At 45.3% G+C, this 25,103-nt stretch overlaps 1 protein-coding gene across 1 annotated transcript; it reads right to left on the bottom strand.

Moving 5' to 3' along the window:
- Positions 1–1,142: 1,142 nt before the first annotated feature.
- On the bottom strand, positions 1,143–24,992 carry LOC307223426 (chymotrypsin-C-like). The gene is made up of 15 exons (XM_079989393.1): positions 24,856–24,992; positions 24,098–24,186; positions 23,480–23,577; positions 21,959–22,081; positions 20,208–20,344; positions 18,987–19,132; positions 17,835–17,984; positions 14,893–14,896; positions 9,109–9,197; positions 8,430–8,527; positions 7,070–7,198; positions 6,000–6,136; positions 4,120–4,265; positions 2,920–3,072; positions 1,143–1,595 (listed from the first exon to the last, which is right to left on the bottom strand). Exons 1-15 carry the CDS (start codon positions 24,893–24,895, stop codon positions 1,578–1,580), a joined length of 1,557 nt encoding a protein of 518 aa, XP_079845519.1. The 5' UTR covers positions 24,896–24,992; the 3' UTR covers positions 1,143–1,577.
- Between the last annotated feature and the right edge of the window lie 111 nt (positions 24,993–25,103).

Genomic DNA, 25,103 nt, shown 5'->3' on the forward strand with positions numbered 1-25,103 from the left:
ACTTTTAAGAGTTTGCTTTACATGAAATTTGAGCCATCTTTAGGGTGCTTGTCTGACAAATTTACCAAATGTGCCCACTCAACTGCTTAGTTCTGTGGAACTAGTACTGATACAGGTACCACATAATACTCATTCTGCATTTGTAAGAAATCGATCTTTTAGTGTGGCTGCGCCCACAACTTTGGAACTCCCTGCCTATTGACATGGGGCTGGTGTGTTCACTGTACTCTTTTCGATGCATGCTGAAAAACTTTTATTTAGGCAAGTCTACCCAGATATGTGAGGGATGTGGATGGCGCTGTGGGTTAAACCACAGAGCCTAGGACTTGCTGATCAGAAGGTCAGCGGTTAGAATCCCCGTGATGGGGTGAGCTCCAGTTGCTCGGTCCCAGCTCCTGCCAACCTAGCAGTTCAAAAGCACATCAAAGTGCAAGTAGATAAATAGGTACTGCTCTAGCGGGAAGGTAAACAGCGTTTCTGTGCATTGCTCTGGTTCGCCAGAAGCGGCTTAGTCATGCTGGCCACATGACCCGGAAGCTGTACGCCGTCTCCCTCGGCCAATAAAGCGAGATGAGTGCCGCAACCCCAGAGTCGTCCGTGACTGGACCTAATGGTCAGGGGTCCCTTTACCTTTAATGTTGAGGCCCAAGGCCAAACAGCGGCTTAGTCATGCTGGCCACATGACCCGGAAGCTGTACGCCGTCTCCCTCGGCCAATAAAGCGAGATGAGTGCCGCAACCCCAGAGTCGTCCGTGACTGGACCTAATAGTCAGGGGTCCCTTTACCTTTACCCAGATATGTAGAATGTGGACAGGATTTTTAATCTGTTTTTAATTTATTTTTTAAAAAATATTTTCAATTTTCAACTGTTTTTACTGATGGTTTTATGGCATTATTCTTTTGTAAATCACATTGAGGGTTGCTTTTTTATTTTATTTTTACAGTCAGAATGTGTATAAATTTTATGAAATGAAAAATAAAAAACATGATGTTTCTGACTTACAGCTGCTTGGAGAGTTCTTGCATTTTGGCAAATGCATTCCTTCCTGACAAGTTACCTTGGTTGTCTCTCTTGAGACAATGTGCTCATTACCTTTGCATGTATTGGAGAAATTTCTGCTGGTTTGTGGGTGAAGCAGATGCAGGCAGTGTGAAAGCAACCTTTGGTTCTGCCAAATGTTTTAGTTTTGCTATTTTTGTGTTTCTGACTGTTTTTAATTCTCTCATCTATTAAATCACCTTGGGATGGTGGTTGAGAAGGCCAATAATAAACTGAATAAAGCACCATAAATTAGCCTGCCAGGAGATGCCACTATGTACCTGAGCAGCACATGTTGAATTTTGTAACCCCTCATCAGAAGAACTGGAAACTGCTATTTAACATGTTGCATTGGGCAAAGTGGCGGAGAATTGAAAAGAGGAGATCGTAGATACAAAGAAAAGGTGCTCCCAGCCTCTGGGACTGGACACTCTTGCTTGGATTATTGCAATGTTTGCTTTTGTTTTATTGTGCAACTGGTGTTATGCTTAAGATAGCGTTCCTGGCCGATTTTCTCTGGGCTCCAAGACTCTTTGCCTTAATACTGTGCCATCACCTACAGACAATGCAAAAGAAAAAGGAAGTGTGAGCATTCGTCTCAAAAAGCAAGAAGCATTGGCTTATTTGCCTTTGTATATATTCGTTTTTTAAAAGGTTTCATCTGTATTTTGATCATTTTATGATGTTTGCTGATTTTATTTTCTATGCATATTTTATATTTTCTTACAAAGCCACTCAGAGGGTGGTTTTTGTTGTTTTTAAAAAAACAAGTGTTGTATAAAACTTGTAAATTGCTTTTTTTGTGGCATGTCCCCCCCCCCCACTCCCTTCATCCCATTTGTCTCACATGAACTGGTTTCGCAGATGGCAATGGTGGGATAGGGGCTCGAGATGCATAAAATGGCTATGAGTGGGGACCTGGATTGGCTGCCAAAGACCCTCCCTTTCGAAACCAAAATCTCTCCAGCCGTCTTTCTCCCATATCCACCTTTGCTTTGAGTTCTAAAAGCAGGATGGGCAGATTAGAGGCATTAGAGATGCCTGCTAGGTTGCCCAGAGACCTTTGGTTACCTGAGGCAAAGGTGATCTCCTCCCTCCTCTGCAGAAACCACACACTTCCAATTCCATGTACAAAACCTGCCCAGACTGGCAGCTGAATCTGAGGGCCATTTCCAGTCTGAATGGGGAGGGCTAATAATAATAATAATAATAATAATAATTTATTATTTGTACCCCACCCATCTGGCTGGGTTTCGCCCGCCACTCTGGGCAGCTTCCACAAAAACCAAAAATACACTAATATGTCATACATTAAAAACTTCCCTGAACAGGGCTGCCTTAAGATGTCTTCTGATTGTCAGGTAGTTGTTTATCTCTTTGACATCTGATGGGAGGGCGTTCCACAGGGCGGGCGCCACCACCGAGAAGGCCCTCTGCCTGGTTCCTTGTAGCTTTGCTTCTCGCAATGAGGGAACCGCCAGAAGGCCCTTGGCACTGGACCTCAGCGTCCGGGCAGAACGATGGGGGTGGAGACGCTCCTTCAGGCTTACTTTGGGGAGGGCTCAAAGGGGCAAAATATTTTGTAAATGATTTTGGGTGGAATGAATTTGAATTGCATGCCTATGGCAGCACTCTGTAGAAATCAAATGCAGAAAGGTGTGTGTGTTCCTAATGCACCAAATCCACATTGGAAACAGAGCCAGGGAATTGGACGCTTCAGAAATTCAGAGGAAAATGTGGGTGTAGCCTCAGTCAAAAGGCAGATCTTCCCCTGCCGCCTTTCATCCCAAATGTGTTCTGTCTCTACTGAACCCCAGAACACAGCAGCATCCATATTAAGCGGCAAGGATGACGGACAGGCCTCAAGGTGTGCTGCTCACCTGCGCGATCCAGTCGTTGAAGGCGGAGACCCGCGTGAAGACAGACGGCTTGCGGTAGTAGTTGCAGCCAAGAGAGGAACCGAAGCTGACCACTCCGTCCACCTCCCATTTCCCACTAGAGTTTTGGCAGTTGAGTGGGCCACCGGAGTCCCCCTGTAAACAAGTCAAGCAGAATTTGAAGGAGCTTTTGGGGAAGGAGATGTCCTGGGTCAGCACGAATGCTCTGCGCTGAGGAATGGGGAATGAGAAAGTACAGGGGCATAGTTGGTTGGGGAAGGGCTGGGGCTCAGTGCTTAGAGCACCTGCTTTGAATGCAGAAGGTTCAACCTCTGGCTGCTCCAGAAGGGCTGGGAAAGACCCCTCGGCAGTGCCTGCTTAGCTTATACATAAATCCATGTATAAGCTAAGCAGGCTATAGCTTAGGCTCCACTCTCTTGGGCCCCCGAAAAAATGTAAAGGAAAAAAAACCTGGATGTACATTTCCAAAATATAAGATAAAAAACCAAATAAAACCTACAATTATTATTTCATGTGATAGCAAGTTTCTAGAGACTAGATTATGAGTCTTTGTAAATTGCGTTTCTCAAGGAACTTTTGTTATTGCCAAATGCCAATGTGTTTGCATTATCAAGTTTGTTAGGAATAAAAACATCATTTTAATTTAGAGCTTAATAATTATTTCACTATTAATGTACTTCGTAATTGTATTTAACTATTAATATACTTCTTAATCGTATTTCAGTTCAACAATTTGATAAAATACATATTTTGTTATGTGCAAGTGGCTTTAGATATCTATTAGGTCCATAAATTACCATATAGCATATATTCAAGACAAAAAACAGCGACAATTTGCTGTTGACAAAGGACAGCTGGACATATAAAGGACCCCATTACCTTCAGTAGCTTAGGGCCTCATCAAACCTAAATCCAGCCCTGCCCCTCTGGCTTGGGAAGCTGCTGCCAGGCAGTGCAGGCTATCTTGAGCTGGAAGGATGGTTCATATTATTGTTTTTGGGGAGTGTGACTCAAATGCAAACCCAGCTGAATTTTGCCTCCATCCCTTGTGAATGCCAGAATGAGTTATGCATTGCAAATCTGGTTCTTTGGTACATCTCCTTCCAATTGCAAGGTGTGTTGTTTCTGGCCACTGGATTGGGCTGTCCCTACCCTGACACCTGCATGCATGCACACACTCACGTTGCAGCTGGAGATCACACCATCGCCGCCTGCACAGACCATGTTGGTTTTCACCGAGCTGCCCCACCAGCTGGCCTGGGAGCAGGTGGCATGATTCACCACAAGCAAGCGCCCCTGCTGCAGGATATCTGGCAATGGACCATTTGCTAAAAGAGACCAAAGCAAGAGAGTTATGAGATGGAGCAATGTCAAGCAAAGAAGTAATAGGCATCCTAAAAAGGGAAAGGTAAAGGACCCCTGATGGTTAAGTCAAGTCACAGATGACTCTGGGGTTGCGGCGCTCATCTCGCTTTACAGGCTGAGGGAACTGGCGTTTGTCCTCAGACAGTTTTTCCAGGTCATGTAGCCAGCATGACTAAGCCGCTTCTGGCTCAACAGAGCACCAAAACCAGAGCAGCGCACAGAAACGCCATTTACCTTCCCGCCGGAGCAGTACCTATTTATCTACTTGCAATGGTGTGCTTTCGAACTGCTAGGTTGGCAGGAGCTGGGACTGAGCAACGGGAGCTCACCCCATCATGGGGATTCGAACCACCGACCTTTTGATCGGCAAGCCCAAGAGGCTCAGTGGTTTAGACCACAGCACCACCCACGTCCCACAATAGGTGTCCTAGTGCTTTGCTTAAAAAAAATAAAGCCCTCCCACTTTGAAAGTGCTCTTCCCCTGTGAAAGAGACTTCTAGTTTTCTGCCTCATTCTCAGGGAACTTTAGAAAGCTGGCGCGTGCAGTGTTTATTTATTTTATTTTTATTTAGAAGATTTCTAAACTACTTGGTAGTTCCCCTGTCTTCATCCCCCTAGCACTGTAGGAAGAGGCTTATATTGTAACCTCGTGGTTGCGAGATGGCAGGGAGTGTTGGAGGTGCTTTTCTTTCCAGGAAACATTTCTGCAGGATTCTGTAGCCCCACCCACTGCCATAGGAGCCAACTTCTAGGGGCTGAGGGGCCTTCAGCACCCCCATAAAATATTTGAGGGGGCTGAGAGCCCCCACAGTTGATGGGCATTGCCATTCTAATGCTGTGCATGCAATGCACCCCGTGATTGATTATGTGGAGTGGGGCTTACCTGGGCCTCCCCAATATTTTGTTCAAGTTGGCACCCCTGCCCACCTGACTGCCCATGCTTGCTGATCTGAGAAAAGCCCCCTGAGAAGTGTTGCCTCCTGATGTTCCCAGGGTACTTCTAATTGAAACATAGGGAGCTGGGGAAAGCTGCAGAGCGAGATGGTTTACAGAACAAACATCTCAAACGTAGCTACCTCAAAAGTCAAGTGAGTGTGACAAAAACCCTGCTCCTTGCACATGAGAATTTCACCTAGAGATGCCCAATGGGCAAGAAAGGGGAGAATTTTAGCACCTGAGAAGAAGTCTTCTCACTCTTGGTGCTGATTGGAGCCAATCAGAGTGAAGGGAATCGACTCATAGAATTGTAGAGCCCAGCTCCCTGCAATGCAGGAATATGCAGCTGTCCCATACGGGGATCGAACCTGAAACCACGCTCTAACCAACTGAGCTACCCAGGTGGTGAGTCAGCCACTGAAGATTGGCTCCTAGGTTCGGCCTGGAGAAATCGCATGGGAGAAACACCAAGGAGAAGTGTGCCCAGAAAATAGTAGATCTAGCTGTAATGTAACACATGGAGACCTTTGTTTATTACTGCAATGCACCCATGGTTATTATTATTCTATATCTATAAAGATGACTGTATAATCTTAGACGGGGGCATAGCTGTGACTCTCATGAAAGGACCCTGCACTTCTGAGTGCATCACTGCACTGCTGCGCATTATGCTCCTCAAAAGGGCAATGAGTTGCAAACTGCTTGCAATTAAGTATAATAAAAATATTTTTTCAATTTAAAAAATCCATCACGACACTTACTTATCAGCCTTCCCCATCCAGTTACGTAGCAAGGATAGTTGGCAGCTAAGATACTGTTAGCTTTGGGGAGGCAAGCCGTCTGGATGCTGTTGCTCAAGGTGACATGCTGAGAAAGTTTGATGAGTGCAATATCGTTCCTGGTTTTGATGGAGAAAGAGGGAAAATGGGCATGAAGAGCAGGCCACATCCATCTGTTTATTTAAAGCATTAATATACCTCTTTAGATAGTTATGGCTTCCCGCCTAAGGATTCTGGGAGCTGTAATTTGCTAAGGGTGCTGGGTGTCATTATTCCCCTCACAGAGCTACAGTTCCCAGAGTTCACTGGGAAGAGGGACTGATTGTTAAACCACTCTGGAAATTGTAGCTCTGTGAGGAGAACAAGGGTTTACTAACTAAAGTTCCCAGGATTCTTTGGGGGGAAGCCATGACTGGTAAAGTCTTATAATGGTTTAAAATGTAAGGTGAGAATGTGGCTTATGGTGTGCATGGAAACTAGAAAACCGTGCCAAGGGGATTCCGGATAAATTGCCCAGGATTTTTTCCACATTTCCTAGGGTTTGGTCAAATGAATGCAAAGACTCTGGATTAACTGACAAGCCTCCAAGCCAATAGGTGGGGGACTTTTGGCCCAGAGGCTAAATGTGACCCGCCACAACTTTTGCTGGTGAGGCTGTTCCCCCCTCAAACCACACCCACCCACCCCACACCTGATATTGCATGTGATGTCAAACATGGGACAGGTAAAAACATGGGATGATCCTGCAGCTAGAAAGCAGGATTAAACCATGCATCAGCTGACAACTAAGGGGTTCCATTTTTCTTGGTTAGAAAATGTAATTCAGCTGCACAGTTTGTTAATGCTGCTGCTGGCTTTCATATGGAAAACGCAAGATTTACTCAGAAAAAATAAATGTATGACTTTGATGGCATGACAAATACTAGCATTGATTTGAAAAATAATAATATAGAAAATTAACTTTATCTCCCCTCCACCTCCACCACCACCACCACCACTGTTGACCACAATAATTTCTTCTATTCTTGCTTCATGAAAAGCTATTATATTACCCATTGGTAAGTCTACTTGCGTCCCACTTGGGGTGAACAATGATTTTTGATGGGGAAACAGCAACTGATCCTCTCTCGTTGGCTGAGAGACTGTGCTTTCCAAGGAAGACGCGATAAGTCCGACCAGAACTGAAGAAATGGAGAAAAAGAGTGAGGGATAAGAGTGTTTCTTTGCATAATGAAGAAGAAAAGTCAAATGAGTCGGGTTGTATCCAACTACATTCTACTTAGAATAGACGCATTGAAATTAATGGACCTGAACGAGTCATCTGCCTTGATTTCAGTGGGTCTTTCTCTGAGTATGACTAACACTTGAGGGTCCGGCTTGCTGGCTTCTCACAGGAATCTGGCTGGCGAATGTGAAAACAGGATGCTGGACTAGATGGGCCACAAGCTCTTATTAAATTACAGTGGTACCTCGGGTTACACACGCTTCAGGTTACATACGCTTCAGGTTACACACTCTGCTAACCCAGAAATAGTACCTCAGGTTAAGAACTTTGCTTCAGGATGAGAATAGAAATCGTGCTCCGGCAGTGCGGCAGCAGCAGGAGGTCCCATTAGCTAAAGAGGTGCTTCAGGTTAAGAACAGTTTCAGGTTAAGAATAGACCTCCGGAACGAATTAAGTACTTAACCCGAGGTACCACTGTATTATGGATACAACCCAGTATTTTTTGCATATCAAACACTTTCATGGGCTACAGTTCATTTTGCCAACTGCAAGAAGAGCCTCGTTGTATCAGGCCAAAGACCCAACTAGTCCAATATCTTCTTCTCTCAGTGACCAATATGTGATGGTCTAAGCAAGGGGGAGGTCAGTACTCTCAGTATTCCAGGCAGGCTGGAAGGCAAGGATCAATAAAGAATCCCTGACAGATGGACATCGAACCTCTGCTTAAAAAACCCCAATGAAGGAAAGTCACCACACTGCAAGATAGTCCATTCCTCTGTTGAACAACTCTTATCATCAGAGAGTTCTTCTTAAAGTTTAGTCCATCGTCATTTGAAACCACTGGTTCGGGTCCCACCCTCTGGAACAGCAGCATATACAAACTTGCTACATTTTCCATGTGACAGCTCTTCAGATATCTGAAGATGGCTGTCATATTCCCTCTCAGTCTCCTCTTATCCATGCTACACATACCCAACTCCCTCAACTGTTCTTCAGAAGGCTTGGTTTCCAGGCCTTTGAACACCTTGGTCGCCCTCCTCTGCACACGTCCCACCTTGTCAATATCCCTCTCCAACTGTGGTGCTCATAACTGGACACAGCCAGCCAGGAGTGGCCAAATTTCCCAGAGTGCCAAGAATCCCAGAGTCTTAAATGAAAGCAGCTGTTTTATTGGGGTGTTGACATACCTGATACAGTGAGCTGCTGTCATGACCCAGTTGGTGGCGATGAGGGACCCGCCACATGTGTGATGCCAATTCCCACCGGACAAATATTGAAGGGAAGCCTGAGAAAGAGAGGCAAGTCTCAGGATGAGCTTGAAGGATGCCCAACCCTGGACCACCCTTCACGCTACCCAAATCAGAGCCGAAACAAGTTTGCTCCTGAAAACCCTTTTCCAGATGCTCTGAGTATGCATTTTGTAATAAATGACATTTGACACTGATTTTTTTTTCTCCTTTCATTACTAGGATGTTGACAGGTTGACTTTGACACCGGGTACATTTTCATAGCTGACAAACCGGAGATGGGGCAACTTTCTGGAGCTGTTTCCTCTCTCATTACAGGGTCAACTTCTTGAATTTGTGGTGGAATCCTGTTACTCTGGCATGCATGGGAGCTCCCACCCCACAACCAACCCTTGTCTGGAGGCACCACAAAATACAGAGAGAATCCTGTTTTTCTGAGTCTTGGAAATTGAGCACACAGCAGAACATGGCAGCTGGGATGGATGGGAGGCGTCAACCCCCACCCCACCCCCAGTTCTCAGGAAAAGAGTCCATGATGGAAAGCCAAAGGAAGGAATCTTTTTCAGTGCTGAGAGACAGATAATTAGTTGGACAACAAGACTGCAAGGCTGTATCTTACCTGCCAGGGCCAGCTGTTCTGCCGGGCATTCTCCCCTCCGACGACTCTGCTTACATTGGGCTTGTAGGCCGGGACCCCACAACTGAAGGCTGCAAAAAGGACACAGTGCAGACACTATTGGAAGGTTCAGCGCAACAGATGGATGATGCTCAAGGGAGCAAAATGCTCAGGCTATAACTAAGCACGCCTATATTGTTGCAAGAACCCTCTTTGACTCTACGCAATACCACCCCTTTCAGGGGTTGGTGGTGGCTGAGCTACTGGAAATCAGAGTGTGTGTGAAAGAAATGAGTTTTTGCTGAGTCTGTACAGGCTGTGTACATACACTAGACCTTCAGGCCACGTTCTCCCCTTGAAGAATTCTGGGCACGGCAGTTCACTCCTCGAGGAATTACAATTCCCAACAACTCTTACAAATGACAGTGCCCAGAACTCTTTGTGTGTGGGGTGTGTGTGTGTGTGTGTGCACGCGCTCTTTCTGAATGTGCTTCAAAGCTATTTTGCGTATGCAGCCTGGGTGAGTTGGAAATGCAGACCCCTCCCCATCCCACCATATCTGCACACAGTGCCCACAAAATGGCTTTCAGTGCCTGATACATATCAGAAAAGCATCTGGAGAGGTTTTCCACATCTCCTGGTAGAATCGATTGTGCATCTTGTTTTGAGGCTTGCATGAGCTTAATAATAATAATAATTATTATTATTATTATTATTATTATTATTATTATTATTTATGTGCAGCCCATCTGACTGGGTTGCCTCGGGCACTCTGGGCAGTTCCCAACAAAAAGTAGAAATAGCACAATACAACCTCACAAAGTAAAAACTTCCCTGAACAGGGCTTTCTTCAGATGTCTTTAAAAAAACCACATCACTGTTTATCTGCTTGACAAGTGCAGAGCAGTTTCAAACAGCATATAAGCAGCCTGTAAAAAAAATCCTACTCTGCTGCTGTTAACAATGGTGCTCATTCTTCATTGCTAGACCATAATCGCTCCTGGCTGGGTTTTGAGTTGCCACTTCTCTGCGCTGCATTTTGATAGCACCTCCCCACCCTGCCAAGGACGGTCTAGTCTGACCTGCTCTCCAGGCTTCCCATTCAAACACACCACTTGCTTTGCAGATTCTGACCAGAGGTCCATCTGCCCAGTGATGTGTCTCCAGAAGAAGACAGAAAGATGCCCCTAAGGATCCTGAATGAACGAGACAAACCCCATGGTTTGTCCCTGGTATCAGACCCTCTGAGAGAGAATGTCTCTGCATGTGGAAATTCTGTTATTATTATTGCTCTCCTGGCCAGTAAACACTTGGCTGAGCTCTCCTTCATTCATAATCTAGATACTCTTTTTCTGAAAGCCATCTAAAGGAGTGAAGGCCTGCCACCTCCATGCCCTGTGGCTATGAACCAGGCAATTACATCCTCTTATTTATCCTGAGTTTGACCCATACCCCCGTAGGCCAATGCCAGAGCAGCGAAGAGGACTCCAATCATGGCTGAGGACATCTCTGTTGAGAAGAGTCTTGCTCTCCATCCAATGGTCTTATATTCTGGGCGGGTTTATCAAGTGGCAGGTCCAGCTGATAATGCTATCAGTGGCATGGAAAGGTCTGCATTAATTGTGTGCCACTGGGAGACGTAGCAATCAGAAAGTTTCCATTGCCTTCCTCCCAAAGGCCGTGCCAAAATACCCCCACAGCTGCTTGTTCTCCCACCCAAGTCACAGCTTTAGTGTGTACTGAAGACTGGGTCTGTGTCTGCTGAGCATTCTGGAGCCTGGGCAAGAGCAGGCTGACAACAGAGGGGCTACGGTTGAGAATCTATGTCCTGCACCTCCCAAGAAAGCCTGCATCTCGTAGCTTGCACTAAAAATGGGGGAGGAGGACCCATGGCAACATGCTAGCCCCTTTCCCCATGGTGACGCTCCCATCCCTTTCACGTCTTTCCCGGGTGCTGGCACCCCACGCTACACCACTGGTAGAGGGTCAGGGGAAACATAACACATGATGGAACTTTCTTATCTAGAAGGAAAGGGAGGTGTGCCGCGACCTTGCCGAGCTCAGCAACGAAACAGAAACTATCGAGGAATTCTTGTCACCTTTTGGGAACCCTGCAGGTGGAGTGATTTTGCAAGGAGGGCTACAGCCTTGAAACATGGCCTAAATATAGCACTCAGGGTCAAGGCCAGGGAATGGGGCAGCAATCGATGTCAGTTCACCTCTAAAAGCAAGCCTGTTTAACCAGCACTTTTTGGAAGAAGGAGCAAACTGAAATGCACTCATCCTTCAGCCCCATAGGTGGAAGGACATCCCATATTATCCCTGAGCATTGGCTATGCTGGCTGGGGAGTAAAACTCCAACAGTGTCTAGACAGACACTTCTAGACATGTCTAGACAGATCCTCCATCCTTGCATTAGAGAACAGGCACCCCCCCACCCCTTACACATGTTCTATTCATGCACGGTCGTGTACAGTGGTACCTCAGGTTACAGACGCTTCAGGTTACAGACTCCGCTAACCCAGAAATAGTACCTCGGGTTAAGAACTTTGCTTCAGGATGAGAACAGAAATTGTGCAGTGGCGGCAGCGGGGTGGCAGTGGGAGGCCCTATTAGCTAAAGTGGTACCTCAGGTTAAGAGCAATTTCAGATTAAGAATGGACCTCCGGAATGAATTAAGTTCTTAACCCGAGGTACCACATGTGACACCTGAAAATTAATGAATAAATAGAATCATACCAAGAAATGGTGGGAGAGAGCTGGAGAGTCCTTATGGCTCACATAGAGACCCTCCCCAGAACCCAAAGAGGATTGTCATTGTCATTGAGGGTGGAGGAAGCCCCAAAGAGACCAGAGGCTCAGTGGGGCTTTGTTTATGCTGCTCAGCCTCCCTGCCTAATAGCCGGCGCCTGGGGTAGCACAGCAGCAGCAACAACAACAACAACAACAACAACCGCATGGCCTCCAGCCTCCAGCCAGCCCATGAGATTCAACTCTAGATATTTTGGTCTGGATTGTTGATAGAGCTGAAGAGCAGGGAAGAATAGGCATTCAGAGGCTTTTTAGAGGGTGCTTCCCACTTTATGAGATTTCACTTATGCACACGAGGGGCCGAAATGTAACCCCAGTATTGGGGGCGGGGCAGGATGCCTGTACTATATCTCCATTTTGAGTGCTGTAATCTCACATGATTTCACCCCAACATTTTGTCTTGAAAAAGCGCTCTTTCGGGGCCACAGTCTCATGCAGGGCCACAATCTCATTTGATGCCTCAAAACATGCATTTTTGTGCACCGTGAGAGCACAGCCTGAAAAAAAGCACATTTTGGGGGCTCTGTGAGGTCCCAAAATAGGAAGGTCGAATGCAGGTCGAATGCAGGTCGAATAGGAAGATGTGAGTTCCGGTTTGGGGACTCAAGATGTTGGAAGGTACCCATATATAAATTTCTGTAAACCTTCTTTGCTTGGAAAACTGCATCACCGAATTAAGATGTGCCACTTTCAAGGATTTGCTGTCTCAGTGGTAGAGGGTCTCCTTTGCCCACAAAAGGTCTCAGCTTCAATTCTCGTATCTCCAGATAGGGATGGGAGAGATTCCCTGCCTGAATCCTGCAGAGCCACTGTCTGTCAACACTGGGTTAGATGGAGCACTGCTGTAGGCTTCTTCTTCTGCTCCTATTTAAATCAGCCCCTTTGTTTCGAACCATGAGGACTGGAGCCCATTTTCTAAAGGGGATTTTGATGACAAGTTTTTCAGACACTGCAAAGAACATATTCCGCAATGTGCAACATTCTACTACATCTGGAGGCAGCCTCAGTTTCCATTGGCTAATTCATCCACTTACTTGTTTAGCGAGGAGGGAATAATGTTCTATAGATGGCTGGCCAGAAAGGAGTGATGTGACCTAGCGCCTCAGGTGTCTGTAGTGTATTGCATGGTCTCTGGCTACACACACACACACACACACACACAGAGAGAGAGAGAGAGAGAGAGAGAGAGAGAGAGAGAGAGAGAGAGATGTTTGCATGGGTGGTTTGGCAGACAGCCTTTCGGTAGTGGCACCCACCTTATGGAACACCCTCCCATCAAATGTCAAGGAAATGGAGATAACAGAACTCACTGGGTTAAAGCTGACTGAAAGTCCAGAGGTATCATTATTATCAACTTACGATGGGGTGGAAGGTTCGCAGGCTATGAAGAACTTGCTCACAAATTTATTGACAGCTGCACGAATTATTATAGCTAGGCAGTGCTTTTTTCCTGGGAGGACGCAGGGGTTCACATACCCCTAAATACTTTGTGAATCTAAGTTTGGCCTCATTGAGGGGCAGTATTTCAATATGAGTAGGAAAACGAGAGTACCCCTAAACATTTTTTTAGGGAAAAAAGCACTGTTGCTAGGAAGTGGGCAAGCAGAATATAAAATGGAAAAATGATAAAAAGAGGTGTGGGATATAGCTATTAATGATAAATTAACATGTGTCATTAAGGTAAGGCAGGAAAATGCAGGAGAAATGATTTTGAGGAGATATGGAAGGTGTTTGTAGAATTTGTACTGTTAAAATGGAAAGGGGTTAAAATGGAAAGGGGTCATCGGAAGAGGTGTTGAAATTTTGGGAGGTTGGATAGTTACAATAGAATGGTCTTGGTGGTGAGGTGCACATTTTTATCCTTATTTATTTTTTATTATTACTTTGTCAAAATAAAATAATAATGCAGTAATAAAAAGATGTCAAAGAGATAAATATGCCACTTTTAAAAGACAGCTGAAGACAGCACTCTATCGGGAAGTTTTTAATGTTTAAACAAAATAAAAAAAATCCTTCCAGTAGCACCTTAAAGACCAACTAAGTTAGTTTTTGGTATGAGCTTTCGTGTGCATGCACACTTCTTCAGATGTTTGATATTTTGTTATATTTTTATATCTGTTGGAAGTTGCCCAAAGTGGCTGGGGCAACCCAGTAAGATGGGCGGGGTACAAATACAACAACAACAACAACAACAACAGGCTGCTGATACTGCTTTCCAGACAGTCCCTCTTTCTGGGTGGGATTCAATCTCAAAGTGGCAAATTCAAGTGCAATTAAAGCTCATTAAATAGCCAGTATTCTACATACACAGCATGCATTTAAAGCATGTCCTTTTTTTTAAAAAATGAACAAATTCTGCCATATTAAGGGTGACAGGAATTGTAGCCCTGTGATGGATAAACTAAAGTTCCCAGGATTCTTGGTGTGTGTGTGCGTGTGCTTTACATCTATGGAGTGTACACAGGAGGAAACAGTTTGCCTGGAAGCACTCCAAGAAACATATAGAGTCCTCTTTCCAGAGAAGGAACTAATCCTGTTGAGAGGTCCAGAGGCTGAAGCCTGTCTTAAAAGCTACAGCTTTTAAGGGAAGGGGTATTCAGCAGGGAGAGGGAAATGTACACAGTACCAAAGTCTGAAATTCAAATCAGAGCAGGAGGTAGAGCTTGCTTAAGATAATGGCTGTAGTGGAGAATATTTCATTGTACTCCATGGGCTATTCTTCAAGGAGAGAATCTTTCTTTCCTTTCTCTTCCTTCCCCTCCTCACCCACCTCTTTCTTTGCTTTACTAACCTCCCTCCCTCTCCTGAGTTTGGGGAGTCAGTCCAGATGCTTAGAATTCAGTGGAAAAGGCTGCTAATCCAGCCAAACCAGTTTCTCAGTTAAGGTAATGGCCAGTTAAGTACCGCTATTTGCCATATCCAAAGAGGTGCCTCTATTGCCATAGAGATAAATTGATGGGCCTTTTACCACCTCACCTGGCTAGATGGAGAGCAACAAGTCAAGGGGGCTGTGTAAGAGAGAGTTGAGGGCTGGAGTTGGGCTGATGCTGGAAGAGGGACTGCTAGACAGACAGACAGGGCTGGGGTATTATTATTTGGGTGGTTTTGTTCAGCATTTTTGTTGCTGTTACTGATATTATTCTCTTTTTTTTTGTATCCTTATGATGAGGTCTTACGATTTATGTGATAATGGTTTCAATCTTGTTGTGTACTTTTTGATGTATTTTATTTATTGCTGATGACTGCTTTTGTAATTATGTAAATCTTTTCATGTTGTAAGCTGCCTTGAGCGTGGTTTTAATCTGTTGGGGTGTTAGGGCTGTGAGGTCCTCCATCTGATGCTCTGGTTGTATTTACAGTGGTACCTCAAGTTACAAACACCTCAGGTTACAAACGCTTCAGGTTACAAACTCCGCTAACCTGGAAGAGTTACCTTGAGTTGAGAACTTTGCCTCAGGATGAGAACAGAAATTGTGTGCCAGCGGCAAGCACGCCTCTAGTTAAGAACAGTTTCAGGTTAAGAACGGACCTCTGGAAAGAATTAAGTTCATAACTAGAGGTACCACTGTATGTCTAGATAAACCCATATATCCTAAAAACATATCACTCTGCTGACCTTTATTTCAAGGAAACTAAACCCTGAGTAAATGCAGGCATTCCATGAGTCTCTTGCCATTTAGATATTTGGGTGCACACACTCTATCCTCCCCTTCCTTCCTCTCTCTCTCTCTCTCTCTCTCTCTCTCTCTCTCTCTCTCCCCTTTCTTCCAAATGAAACGCTTTCAATTGGCCCTTCTTTTCAGGACGAAGGGTAGAATTCTGTACCCGACAACCGCGTACAATTATGGAGCAACATCCCCTCTTGCTTAGACTTTCCAAAGCCATCTGATTCCTGCATTGCAGAGAGTTGGGCTAGACTTGGGGTCCCTTCCAACTCTGCAATTCAGTGAATTCCCAAGCTGTTTGCTGGAGCGAGACAGCCGTACTGAAAAGAAGCTGCCCTTGTGTGCTGTAAGAAATCAAGGCGTTCAAGTAAGAAATGGTCCTTTGAACCCACCACCATCCAGTCACAGAGGAGGCTGCCCATTGGGTCTCTGGATGAGTCACTGTCCTGGGTTCACCCTGCTTTCCATTAGCGCCATTCAGAAGTGGGTCATTTGGCCCCATAATTTCACTGGCTGTGATTCGATGGCATTGATATACAGTCAATGAGAAAAGAGGGACAGACTGTGGTACAGTGGTACCTCGGGTTAAGTATTTAATTCGTTCTGGAGATCCATTCTTAACCTGAAACTGTTCTTAACCTGAAGCACCACTTTAGGTAATGGGGCCTCCTGCTGCCACCACGCCGCTGGAGCACGATTTCTATTCTCATCTTGAAGCAAAGTTCTTAACCCGAGGTACTATTTTTGGGTTAGCGGAGTCTGTAACCTGAAGCGTATGTAACCTGAAGCGTATGTAACCCGAGGTGCCACTGTATATAGGGTCAGCTGAAGTATATACCCAAGAAGAGCCTTCCAGTTTTTCACCTGTGAACTGGAAAGGGTGTAAACTGGAGAGGTGGGGAGGGTTGCCTTAGGCCTGGGAGCTGAATGTGACCCACTGGATCTCTGGATCTCAGAACTCTCCCAAGGCCACACCCTGCTTTGTGCCCTCCTTGAGTGCATTTGTCTGTCTGCAATGTTTCCATGCACTCTGACAATATCTCTCACTTTTCTGGATGCAGGGGAGAGAGTGTTACATACGGAAATTAGCCTGTTGTTCAAAGGTAAAATTCACACCCATTGCTCGACCCACTTATGCCTCTGGCCCTCCCCAGCCTTGGCATGCGGCCCTCCAGAATGATGCCCAGAAAGAAATGCAGTCTTTGGACTCAGAAAAGGCTCCGCACTCCAACCAGTGTGAGTGATTCCAAGCATTTCAAGTGAGAGCAGGAAAAAACCACAACGCATTGACACGAGAGCAGTTGTGATGGTTTATTGGTTGCAGTTCTGGTGGTTTATTAAGATTTTCTCATATTGATCCACAAGGTCACAGTGTGGGCTCTTCAGTTCTCATTCAGTTTCTAGAGGAGGAAAAGAGACCAAAAATATATATATGTGAATTTGGGCATTAGAATTTAGGTATCAGGATACAATAATAGCCAGGATGGGCCAGATGCAAACAGCTTGCTGAACTCAGTCTTTGTTCCTAGACCATGGCTGGCCAAATGCCCCTTCTGCATTTTAGTGTGGGGATTTTGGCCCCCGATGAAAATAAGACTTACAGTAAGTCATGACTTAAAATCCCAGTGGGTTCAATGGAACCAAAGCTCAATTACCTTATTTATTTATTTAATAATTTTTTAATACCCTCTTGATTGGTTTGTTGTTGTTTTTTTTAAAAAATACCCTTAAGCAAAAAGAAAACAATATAATCATCGGTAAGAATAACCCCCCCAAAAAAGCTATTTAAAACACGCAAAGGTTAATTAAAATCAACAATAAACTGAAAACAGATTAAAAGACATGCCAACATTCAAATGGGGTTACTCCCAGTTAAGCATGTCAATTAATCAGTTGGACTGAATCTCCCCCCCCCCAAAAAAAATAAAAAAAAATAAAACCAGAATATGCCAAAAGGTTGAAGATTTGACTGGGGACCATCTACTGTGCCCTAAAGCTGGAATGCCACTCCCAAACTGCTCCCAATGAAATGATAAAATATATTTCTCAGTTTCTAACAAAACGCAAATGCTGGATTCGAGCATTTGGACACTGAGAACTCTTTTGAGTTCTGAACGAGAAATTATGCAGAAGCTAGATGTTAAAGTTTCCAAGATTGGCACTCAAGAAAAAGAAAAGTCAGCTGCACAGGTATGAATTAGGCCTTCCATCCAGACCATTGCAGCTTTGCTGGGCAAAAGACGGGAACCTCACCTCCCGAATCCAACTAATATAAGTAGACACACGGGTGAAAACGGTCGGCTTCTTAGCGATGTTGCAGCCCAACCCTGATCCAAAGCTCACGATGCCATGAACTTCCCAGTTGCTGCCGCCTTGGCAGTTCAAGGGTCCTCCTGAATCCCCCTGCCAGAAGAAAAACAGGATTCATATACCTCCGTTTTTCTATTATGATCCAAGGGCAGGGCAAAATGGAAGTGTAGTCCTGGGTTGACAAAGCTCACTTCTGTGCTTGACAGTGTCCATAGGTCTGTGTGTCTGTTTTATGCAGGTTGAACCTGTGGCTCTCCAGATGTTGCTGGACTACAACCCCCTCCCCCATCATCCCTGAACATTGGCCAAGCTGGCTGGGGATGATGGCAGTTCAACAATATCTGGAGTGTTAGTGAGTGATGGAGGGGCTCAGACTCCCCATCCCTGCCTTACAGCAGTTCCCAAACTATTTGAATTTCTGTCTGCAATGCAACTTGTAGGTAGGGTTTTCAGGGTTGGTGTTTGCATCCAATATTCCTCTCATTTGTTTTCCCTGTCCTTTGGCCCCATTCCCCCCTGCCACTATCCAAATCCCCTTAAAGAGTCCCACACACCTTGTTTCTCCAGCCCTGCACACACACTATACGTTTAAAGCACATTATAAATGCTGGAGAACAGCAAATTAATTTCCTTCTCCTGCACTTCTAGCTAATGCATGTTTTACTTTAACCACCAGAGGAAACTGGTTGTGTAGCATTCTAGCCAGCACTAGCTTGTAGTTTCTATGCCTAACTTAACTCCACCCCTAAAAGCTGAGCCATTTTGTTTGTTGCTCTCTCCATACAATATGTCTCTTATTTTCTCTGTCTCGTCTTCACACATTCCACAAACAGTTCCTGCATGAATAAAGCCTTTGAACTCCAGAAATGGTAAGTGATTATTCCAATCTAATTCACCCAACCTGCAAAGGTCTGCTAGCACAACTTCCTAAGTGGCTTGGCAAGGGTCACTTGGACTGAGTCGGGATTCAAGCAAGGACCGCTCTTTGTTTTCATGGAGAAAAATGTGCAAACTAAGTGACACCACAAGCAACGTTCTTCAGAGTGAGAAAGTAAGGAAGCCTCTATGAGGAAGGAAGGGTTTGGGGAGACTTACGTTGCAACCTGAAACAACACCATCACCTCCTGCGCACAGCATTGTGGTCTTGACCATGGAGCCCCACCAGTCCCTCTTGGTGCAAGTCTGATGATCTACCACAGGAAGCAAGGCCTGCTGAAGGTTGTCAGAGATGGGGCCATTGGCTGCAGAGTGGAACAGACAGGAGAGTGGTAAGGAGTCTTTCCCAAAGAGTCAAAACCACATTTACACACAACCTGCTTGACCCTGTATACCACTTTGATCTGCCACCTGGCCTTTGCCAGGCTACCTGAATTTATGAAATCAAAAGCTGGCAACTCTGCATGAATAGTGGGGAACTTTCTTTTGGGCAGAGGGTCGCATTACTCCTTGGGGTGCTATTGGGGACCAGATTCCAAAAGTGGGTGGGACTAGTCCCCCCCCCCATGTGCTGGACCAGAAAGCCCAAAATCATGCACCCTTAACACACACACAGTCAACAGAGAGACGCTTAAGAGTAGGGATGAGGAGGAGCTTGGCTTGGTTTGAATTTTAATGCAAACTTATCTAATTTGCATTTTCTGAATCAATAGGCAGACTGAAACACAGCTACTCTTGAGTATTCACACTTAATTGAAAGTTGTATTATAGTTCTCCAAACAAGTGGTGTGCAAAAAAAGTGTACCTTAGGAGAAAGTTTGTATAAAATGCATAGATTAGTAAAAACAACACAGACATATGTATTCTGTTGGGGGAAATTGTTTTGTAAAAGAAATAAATATGTATGTAAGGGGAAATTGCATCCAAGAATGTGTGTCTTAAGAGAAATTCACTCTAAAATGCTGATTGTTTTCCATAGGTATTTAAAAAAAAAAAAAGAAATTTGCAAACTGATGCGGAAATGTGGAACACTGAATTTAAGACTGTAAAAACGAGAAACTGAGAGAAACTCAAATTGACAGATTCATCCCATCTTCTTCAAGGCAGGCACACAACACAGACACTGAGCTGCGAAAAGTGAGCCTCCTTCTTCGTGTACATAGAAGAATCCTTCAAGACGTTCTGGGGGAGCTTTGGTACCTTGTATCCAACTGAAGTTGTACTCAGAGTAGACCCAATGAAGTGAATGAACATAAGTTAGTAGTGTTCATGAACTTCAATAGGTCCACTCTCAGTAGGACTGGCATTGGATGTAGTCTTTGGTCTTTGTCCAGCTGTTTCCAGAATGCTTACACCCAGGACAGGGAGCACCCAACTTACTCCAGAGTCGTCCCCATCCAGTGATGTAGCAGGGGTTATCCTGGGCTAGCACGGCGTCTGCAGCAGGGAGGCAAGAGGCCTGGATCGTGTCACTGAACTGCACATGCTCGGCCAGTTTGAGGAGGGCAATGTCGTTGCTGAAAAGCGACGCCAAGAGGGGACAGAGGTTTATGTTTTGGTTTTTGAAAGCAGCTTTTCACCCAGATGGGTCAAACTTAATATTCTCCAGCCTTCCCCAACCTCATGCCCTCCAGATGTTTGGACTATGGTTACCAGATTTTTTTCAGTGAATCCGGGGACCCTTCCCCCCCCCTTTTTTTGAAGCTGAGTAGCAACAGGGAGTCAGTAGTGGGGATGGTGTGGCATCCTGGGCCCAAGCACACATGCATATTGTATAAAGGTGCAAAGCCCTTCTTTTGCACCCTATGAAACATAAATGCACAGAATTTCAAAAAACTGGGCAACGGCTGCCCGCCCGCGACTCCCAAACCTCCCCCAATCAGTCAAAACAAAGGGAAGGGGGCAGGAGATCGCACAAGACACATCATATGGGGACTTCTGGCGAGGAAAAATGGCGGGCGCCATGGCAGCAAGTAGCAAGCAGTTCCTGAAGCCAGCCAGAGCCAACTGCACTATCAGGCTGGCTCCGGGCTGCTGAGGCTGCCGCTGCCACATTTCCCAGGGACAGATTTGCAAATCTGGGGACATTCTGGGGACGGAATTTGTTCCGGGACAGATTTACAAATCCGGGGACTGTCCCCGGGAACCAGGGACATCTGGTAACCCTAGTTTGGACTGCAACTGCCACCAACCCAAGAGGGTGAAATCTGTTATTCCCTTGACAGCTTGCTGAATGATGGATGGGGGAGAACAAGAGATTGAGAGACAGAAGAAGAGAGAGAGAAGGGGGTGTCAGGAAAAAGGACAGGGAAGGGTGGCAAAAAGAGAGAGAAAAGGGGTGGAAGAAAGAGAGAAATGACTGATGCCACCTGGCATGAGCGTATACACCCCTGCAGCAGAATACCCTCAGGAAATGCAACTCTTGTCAGGAAAAAAGGCACGCCATTTCTGCAACAGTGTCTGCATTTGTTAAATCCACTTTTCAAGTTCTCTAAGCCAGCAGCCTGTCGGCAGGCAGAGGGTCGCAAGGCCAGCTGGCTAGCCCCAGCTGGGTCTTCTCCTTCCAGCCGTCCCACTGTGAAGACCCATCAGCCTCTGCTGCAAAGTAAATCAGTGACCCAGGCTTCAAAGCCAGGGCACACTATATCAGCCAAGCAAACTCTGCACACAGAATAGGCGTGAGGCTTGTGGAAGCATACTACAACTACGGATTTAATAATCATAAACCAGGACAAAGAAACATGTCATCTCTCTCTTTGTCTTCACAGAGAGACAGAGAAAAGGAAAAGCTATACACATAACAGAAGTTCCCAGCAAGTTGTGCTGGAATGTAAACAGACATGTGACATGCAACAGTTCCATGTCTGCTCCTTAAGGTGGAATGGAATATTCCCAACACAGCCATCATCGTATGTCTTAAGGCAGTGCTGGTAATTTGCCTGTCAGCAATGGCAAACCAATTTAACAGGTCATCCCGTAAGCAGACACACACCCCAAACAACAACAGCAACACACTCAAGTTCCTGTGTGATTTCTCCCACTAGCAAAGCCAGATACCGGCAGAAATTATTTTGGCAGGATCAGGACTTGGGCAGCCCTCGCCTGACTCTCTGGATCCCACGTCAACTTACGTGACCAAGAAGGAGTTCCACTTCTCGTGGACGATCAACTTTTCCACAGCAACAGCCACAGAGCCGGCCTCCTCTACTTCCAGGTTGTGTTTGCCCAAAAGGACGCGGTAAGTCCGACTGGAGCTACAGACATATGGAACAGGCAGTGGCGTTGTGTGTGTGAATATCAAATGAAATGCAGATCCCTTGATATCTTCCCAGTAGCTTCCTTCCTTCATACACTGAGTATTTTGTCTTCCTAGAAATGAACAGGGTCTTTTGGCAGGGTGGGTGTGTGGGTGTGTGTGTGTGTGTGTGTTATTACTGGGCCAAGTTCAAGGTGTTAGCAGTTTAGGATAGCTTACCTGCAAAATGCCCGTACCCATCTGACCACTTTGATCCACAGAACTGGCATGGTTACAAGCACCACATAATATCTGTTCCACCTGATCAATCTTTTAGTGTGGCAGCACCTACACTGTGGAACTCCCTGCCTATTGACACTAGGCATGTTCCTTTGCTGTACTCTTCTGAGCACCTGATTAAAACATTTTTACTGAGACAAGCCTACCCAGCTATGAAGAATGTTGGTGTGTGTTTTAATCTGTTTTTAGTTTATCACCAATTTAAATGTTATGAATGTCTTAAATCGTTGTTTTTAATCAAAATTTTATTGTCCCCCCCCCCTTTTAAAACTGCTTTGAAGGTTGTTGGGGATTTTTTTTACAATCATGGAGTGCATAAATTTTGATGAAATAAATAAAACCAACATTTTATTGAAAGACATTTGATTGTGTGTATAAAGAAATAAAACCTATCACACACACCCTTTTGCACCCATGACCCTGTGATTAAGAGCCCCATGTTTGACTGAGTGAGCTATCCCAGATCTCCTACCCCATATTTGCAAAATTCTCATGAATGAACCACTTTTGGTTCTATGGGACATGTCAAATGAAACAATCTTGGTTTGAGAGTGCAGCATGATTTTGTTGGTACTTTTTTTCAACTTATAGACACCTTCCATCCAGAAAAATCCCGTGGGCATTCTGAACAAGTTCTGAAATTATGTCACAAAAAAGTGACCTCCTGCAGTTGGCTTGCCCATTTTGCAATGTTTTTAATTTAAAAAATTAAGTCTAAAAGGTTAGGCTCAGGGTTCAGTGAAACACACCAATGTGAAACAAGGAAATCTGAATGGTAGTGTGGGTAGAGCGCTGCCATATGTCCGTGTTTTCTCGGACACATCCGGGAATCAGGCTGCAAAAAGTCATTCAGGTGGGTTTTTGCTGAATCGGCAAGTAGGGCGGGGTTTTTTTTTTTAATGCTTTTATAATCCCCCCAAAGTCCAAAAACTTAAATGGGGGGAGGAGATCCCCCCCAATGCTCAACAACTTTGTCCAGATTTTCACTTTTGGGAATATGGCAACCCTAAGTGTGGATGTTCCAGTATTACTAGGCGACCGCTCCATTGCAGCCTCAGGACCGTTGCAGCCTGATGGGTTTCTGCAGCATCCTTGCTGTTGGTGGGGTGCTGCTTACCTGATGCAATGAGCAGCTGTCAAGACCCAGTTGGACTCAATCAGGGTTCCTCCACATGTGTGAGCCCAGACACCGTTCTTGTCATACTGGAGGGAGACCTGAAAAGCAAACCCCCCAAGGCAGATGGCTGTTAGCTGTACAAGAACAAATATTTTGATGTGTCGACCCGCTATCTTCACCACAATATTGGCCTCATACCTTGACGTTTCTTATATATCAATTCACTGCATTTATATCCCCAGCAATTCAAGGCAGCATGCCTGGTTCTGCAGTCTTCCCCATTTCATCTACACACCAACCCTGCGAGGTAGGTTGGGCTGAGAGGTAGTGACTGTCTCTCCTCCAAAGCTGGAGATGGGAGGCAGCAGCAACAGCCGACAAACCATTTCTCCCCTTCAGCATTTAGATCCAGCCCACCGTGCTGGATGATCCACTCTGCTAACAGGTCATTATAATGTTCCTGTCCATGGCTGGGCCTGGAAACTTCAGGACCTGCAGCCGCTTCTACCACTTCTGGTGGCGAGATGTTCCGCAGGACGACACTGGGCCATTTCTCCCCTGCTAAAAAGCAAATGTGACGCTTGCACCGCACGTGGGGAAAAAACATTGCGGATTTACCTGCCAGGGCCAGCTATGGGGTCTGGCGTCCTCACCTCCGACAACACGGGAAATGTTGGGTGGATAAGCAGATTTGCCACAGCCGTGGGCTGGAAGAAGACAGCAGGTGTGGGGGTGATGAAAGAGAAAATTAGGGAGAGGGAGGAGAGAGACAGAGACTGAGATGAGCATCTTGGGTACCACAAGGGAGCCAGAGCTGGACACACTGGTTTTGTCCATTATTGGTTTAATGAATCTGTTCATGCCTTTTTGGCGGAAGCATCCTTTTAAAAAAAGCTACCAGCTTTTCTTAATTTATATATTGCTTGATTGTAAACAACAACAACCTCAAAGGAGCTTACAAAAAGGATAAAAATGAAACCATCATTTAAAAAGCAGAACCTTTTTAAACCCTCAAAAAGCATAATTAAAATCAATGATAAGCTAAAGACCAGATTAAGCAGGTGTCAACGGTCTACATGTCTCCATAGGTTTGCCTAAGCAAAACATTTTCAGCAAGCGCCGAAAAGAGTAGTGAAAGCGACTCCCTGATATCAATAGGCAGGGAGTTCCAAAGTTATGTTCATTTTGTGCAAATTTGTATGCTCTTGAACCACGACAAAGCTCATCTTGGAGAGAGAGGCTACTTCACCAGAGACAAGAAACTGAATTCATTGCATTTCCAAAGAACTATTTTGGGCTGGGCTGAGACTTGTTATGAATGAAAAGATGAATTGCATGCCAAACAGCCCCAACTTAACTGCACCAAAGACACTTACCGTAGCCCAGGATCAAAGTGATGAAGACCAACTTGAACATGGTGACCGAGTGATGGTGATCCAGGGGTGAAGTCAGTGTATTTATAATGGGAACCAGCCTTGACCTAAACCAGGCTTAAATAACAGGCTATATCTGACCTTGCTAAGTTATCGCTTTGCAAATAGAAAGAACAAAGGGACAGCTTGCTCAAAGGCCCTGACTGGATCCCACACTCTGGTTGCTGAAACATCTCACAGCAGGGGTGTTA

Source organism: Podarcis cretensis (genome assembly GCF_951804945.1).
Source record: "Podarcis cretensis genome assembly, chromosome: 8".
NCBI lineage: Eukaryota > Metazoa > Chordata > Lepidosauria > Squamata > Lacertidae > Podarcis > Podarcis cretensis.

Excerpts from the sequence above, each read along its gene's own strand:
- LOC307223426 (XM_079989393.1), bottom strand. The coding sequence starts at position 24,895 with ATGTTCAAGTTGGTCTTCATCACTTTGATCCTGGGCTACG. Across the intron at positions 23,578-24,097 it reads CCCATAGCTGGCCCTGGCAG|GTCTCCCTCCAGTATGACAA; the intron begins GTAAATCCGCAA and ends TTTGCTTTTCAG. Across the intron at positions 20,345-21,958 it reads TGGAACTCCTTCTTGGTCAC|CAACGACATTGCCCTCCTCA; the intron begins GTAAGTTGACGT and ends GTCGCTTTTCAG.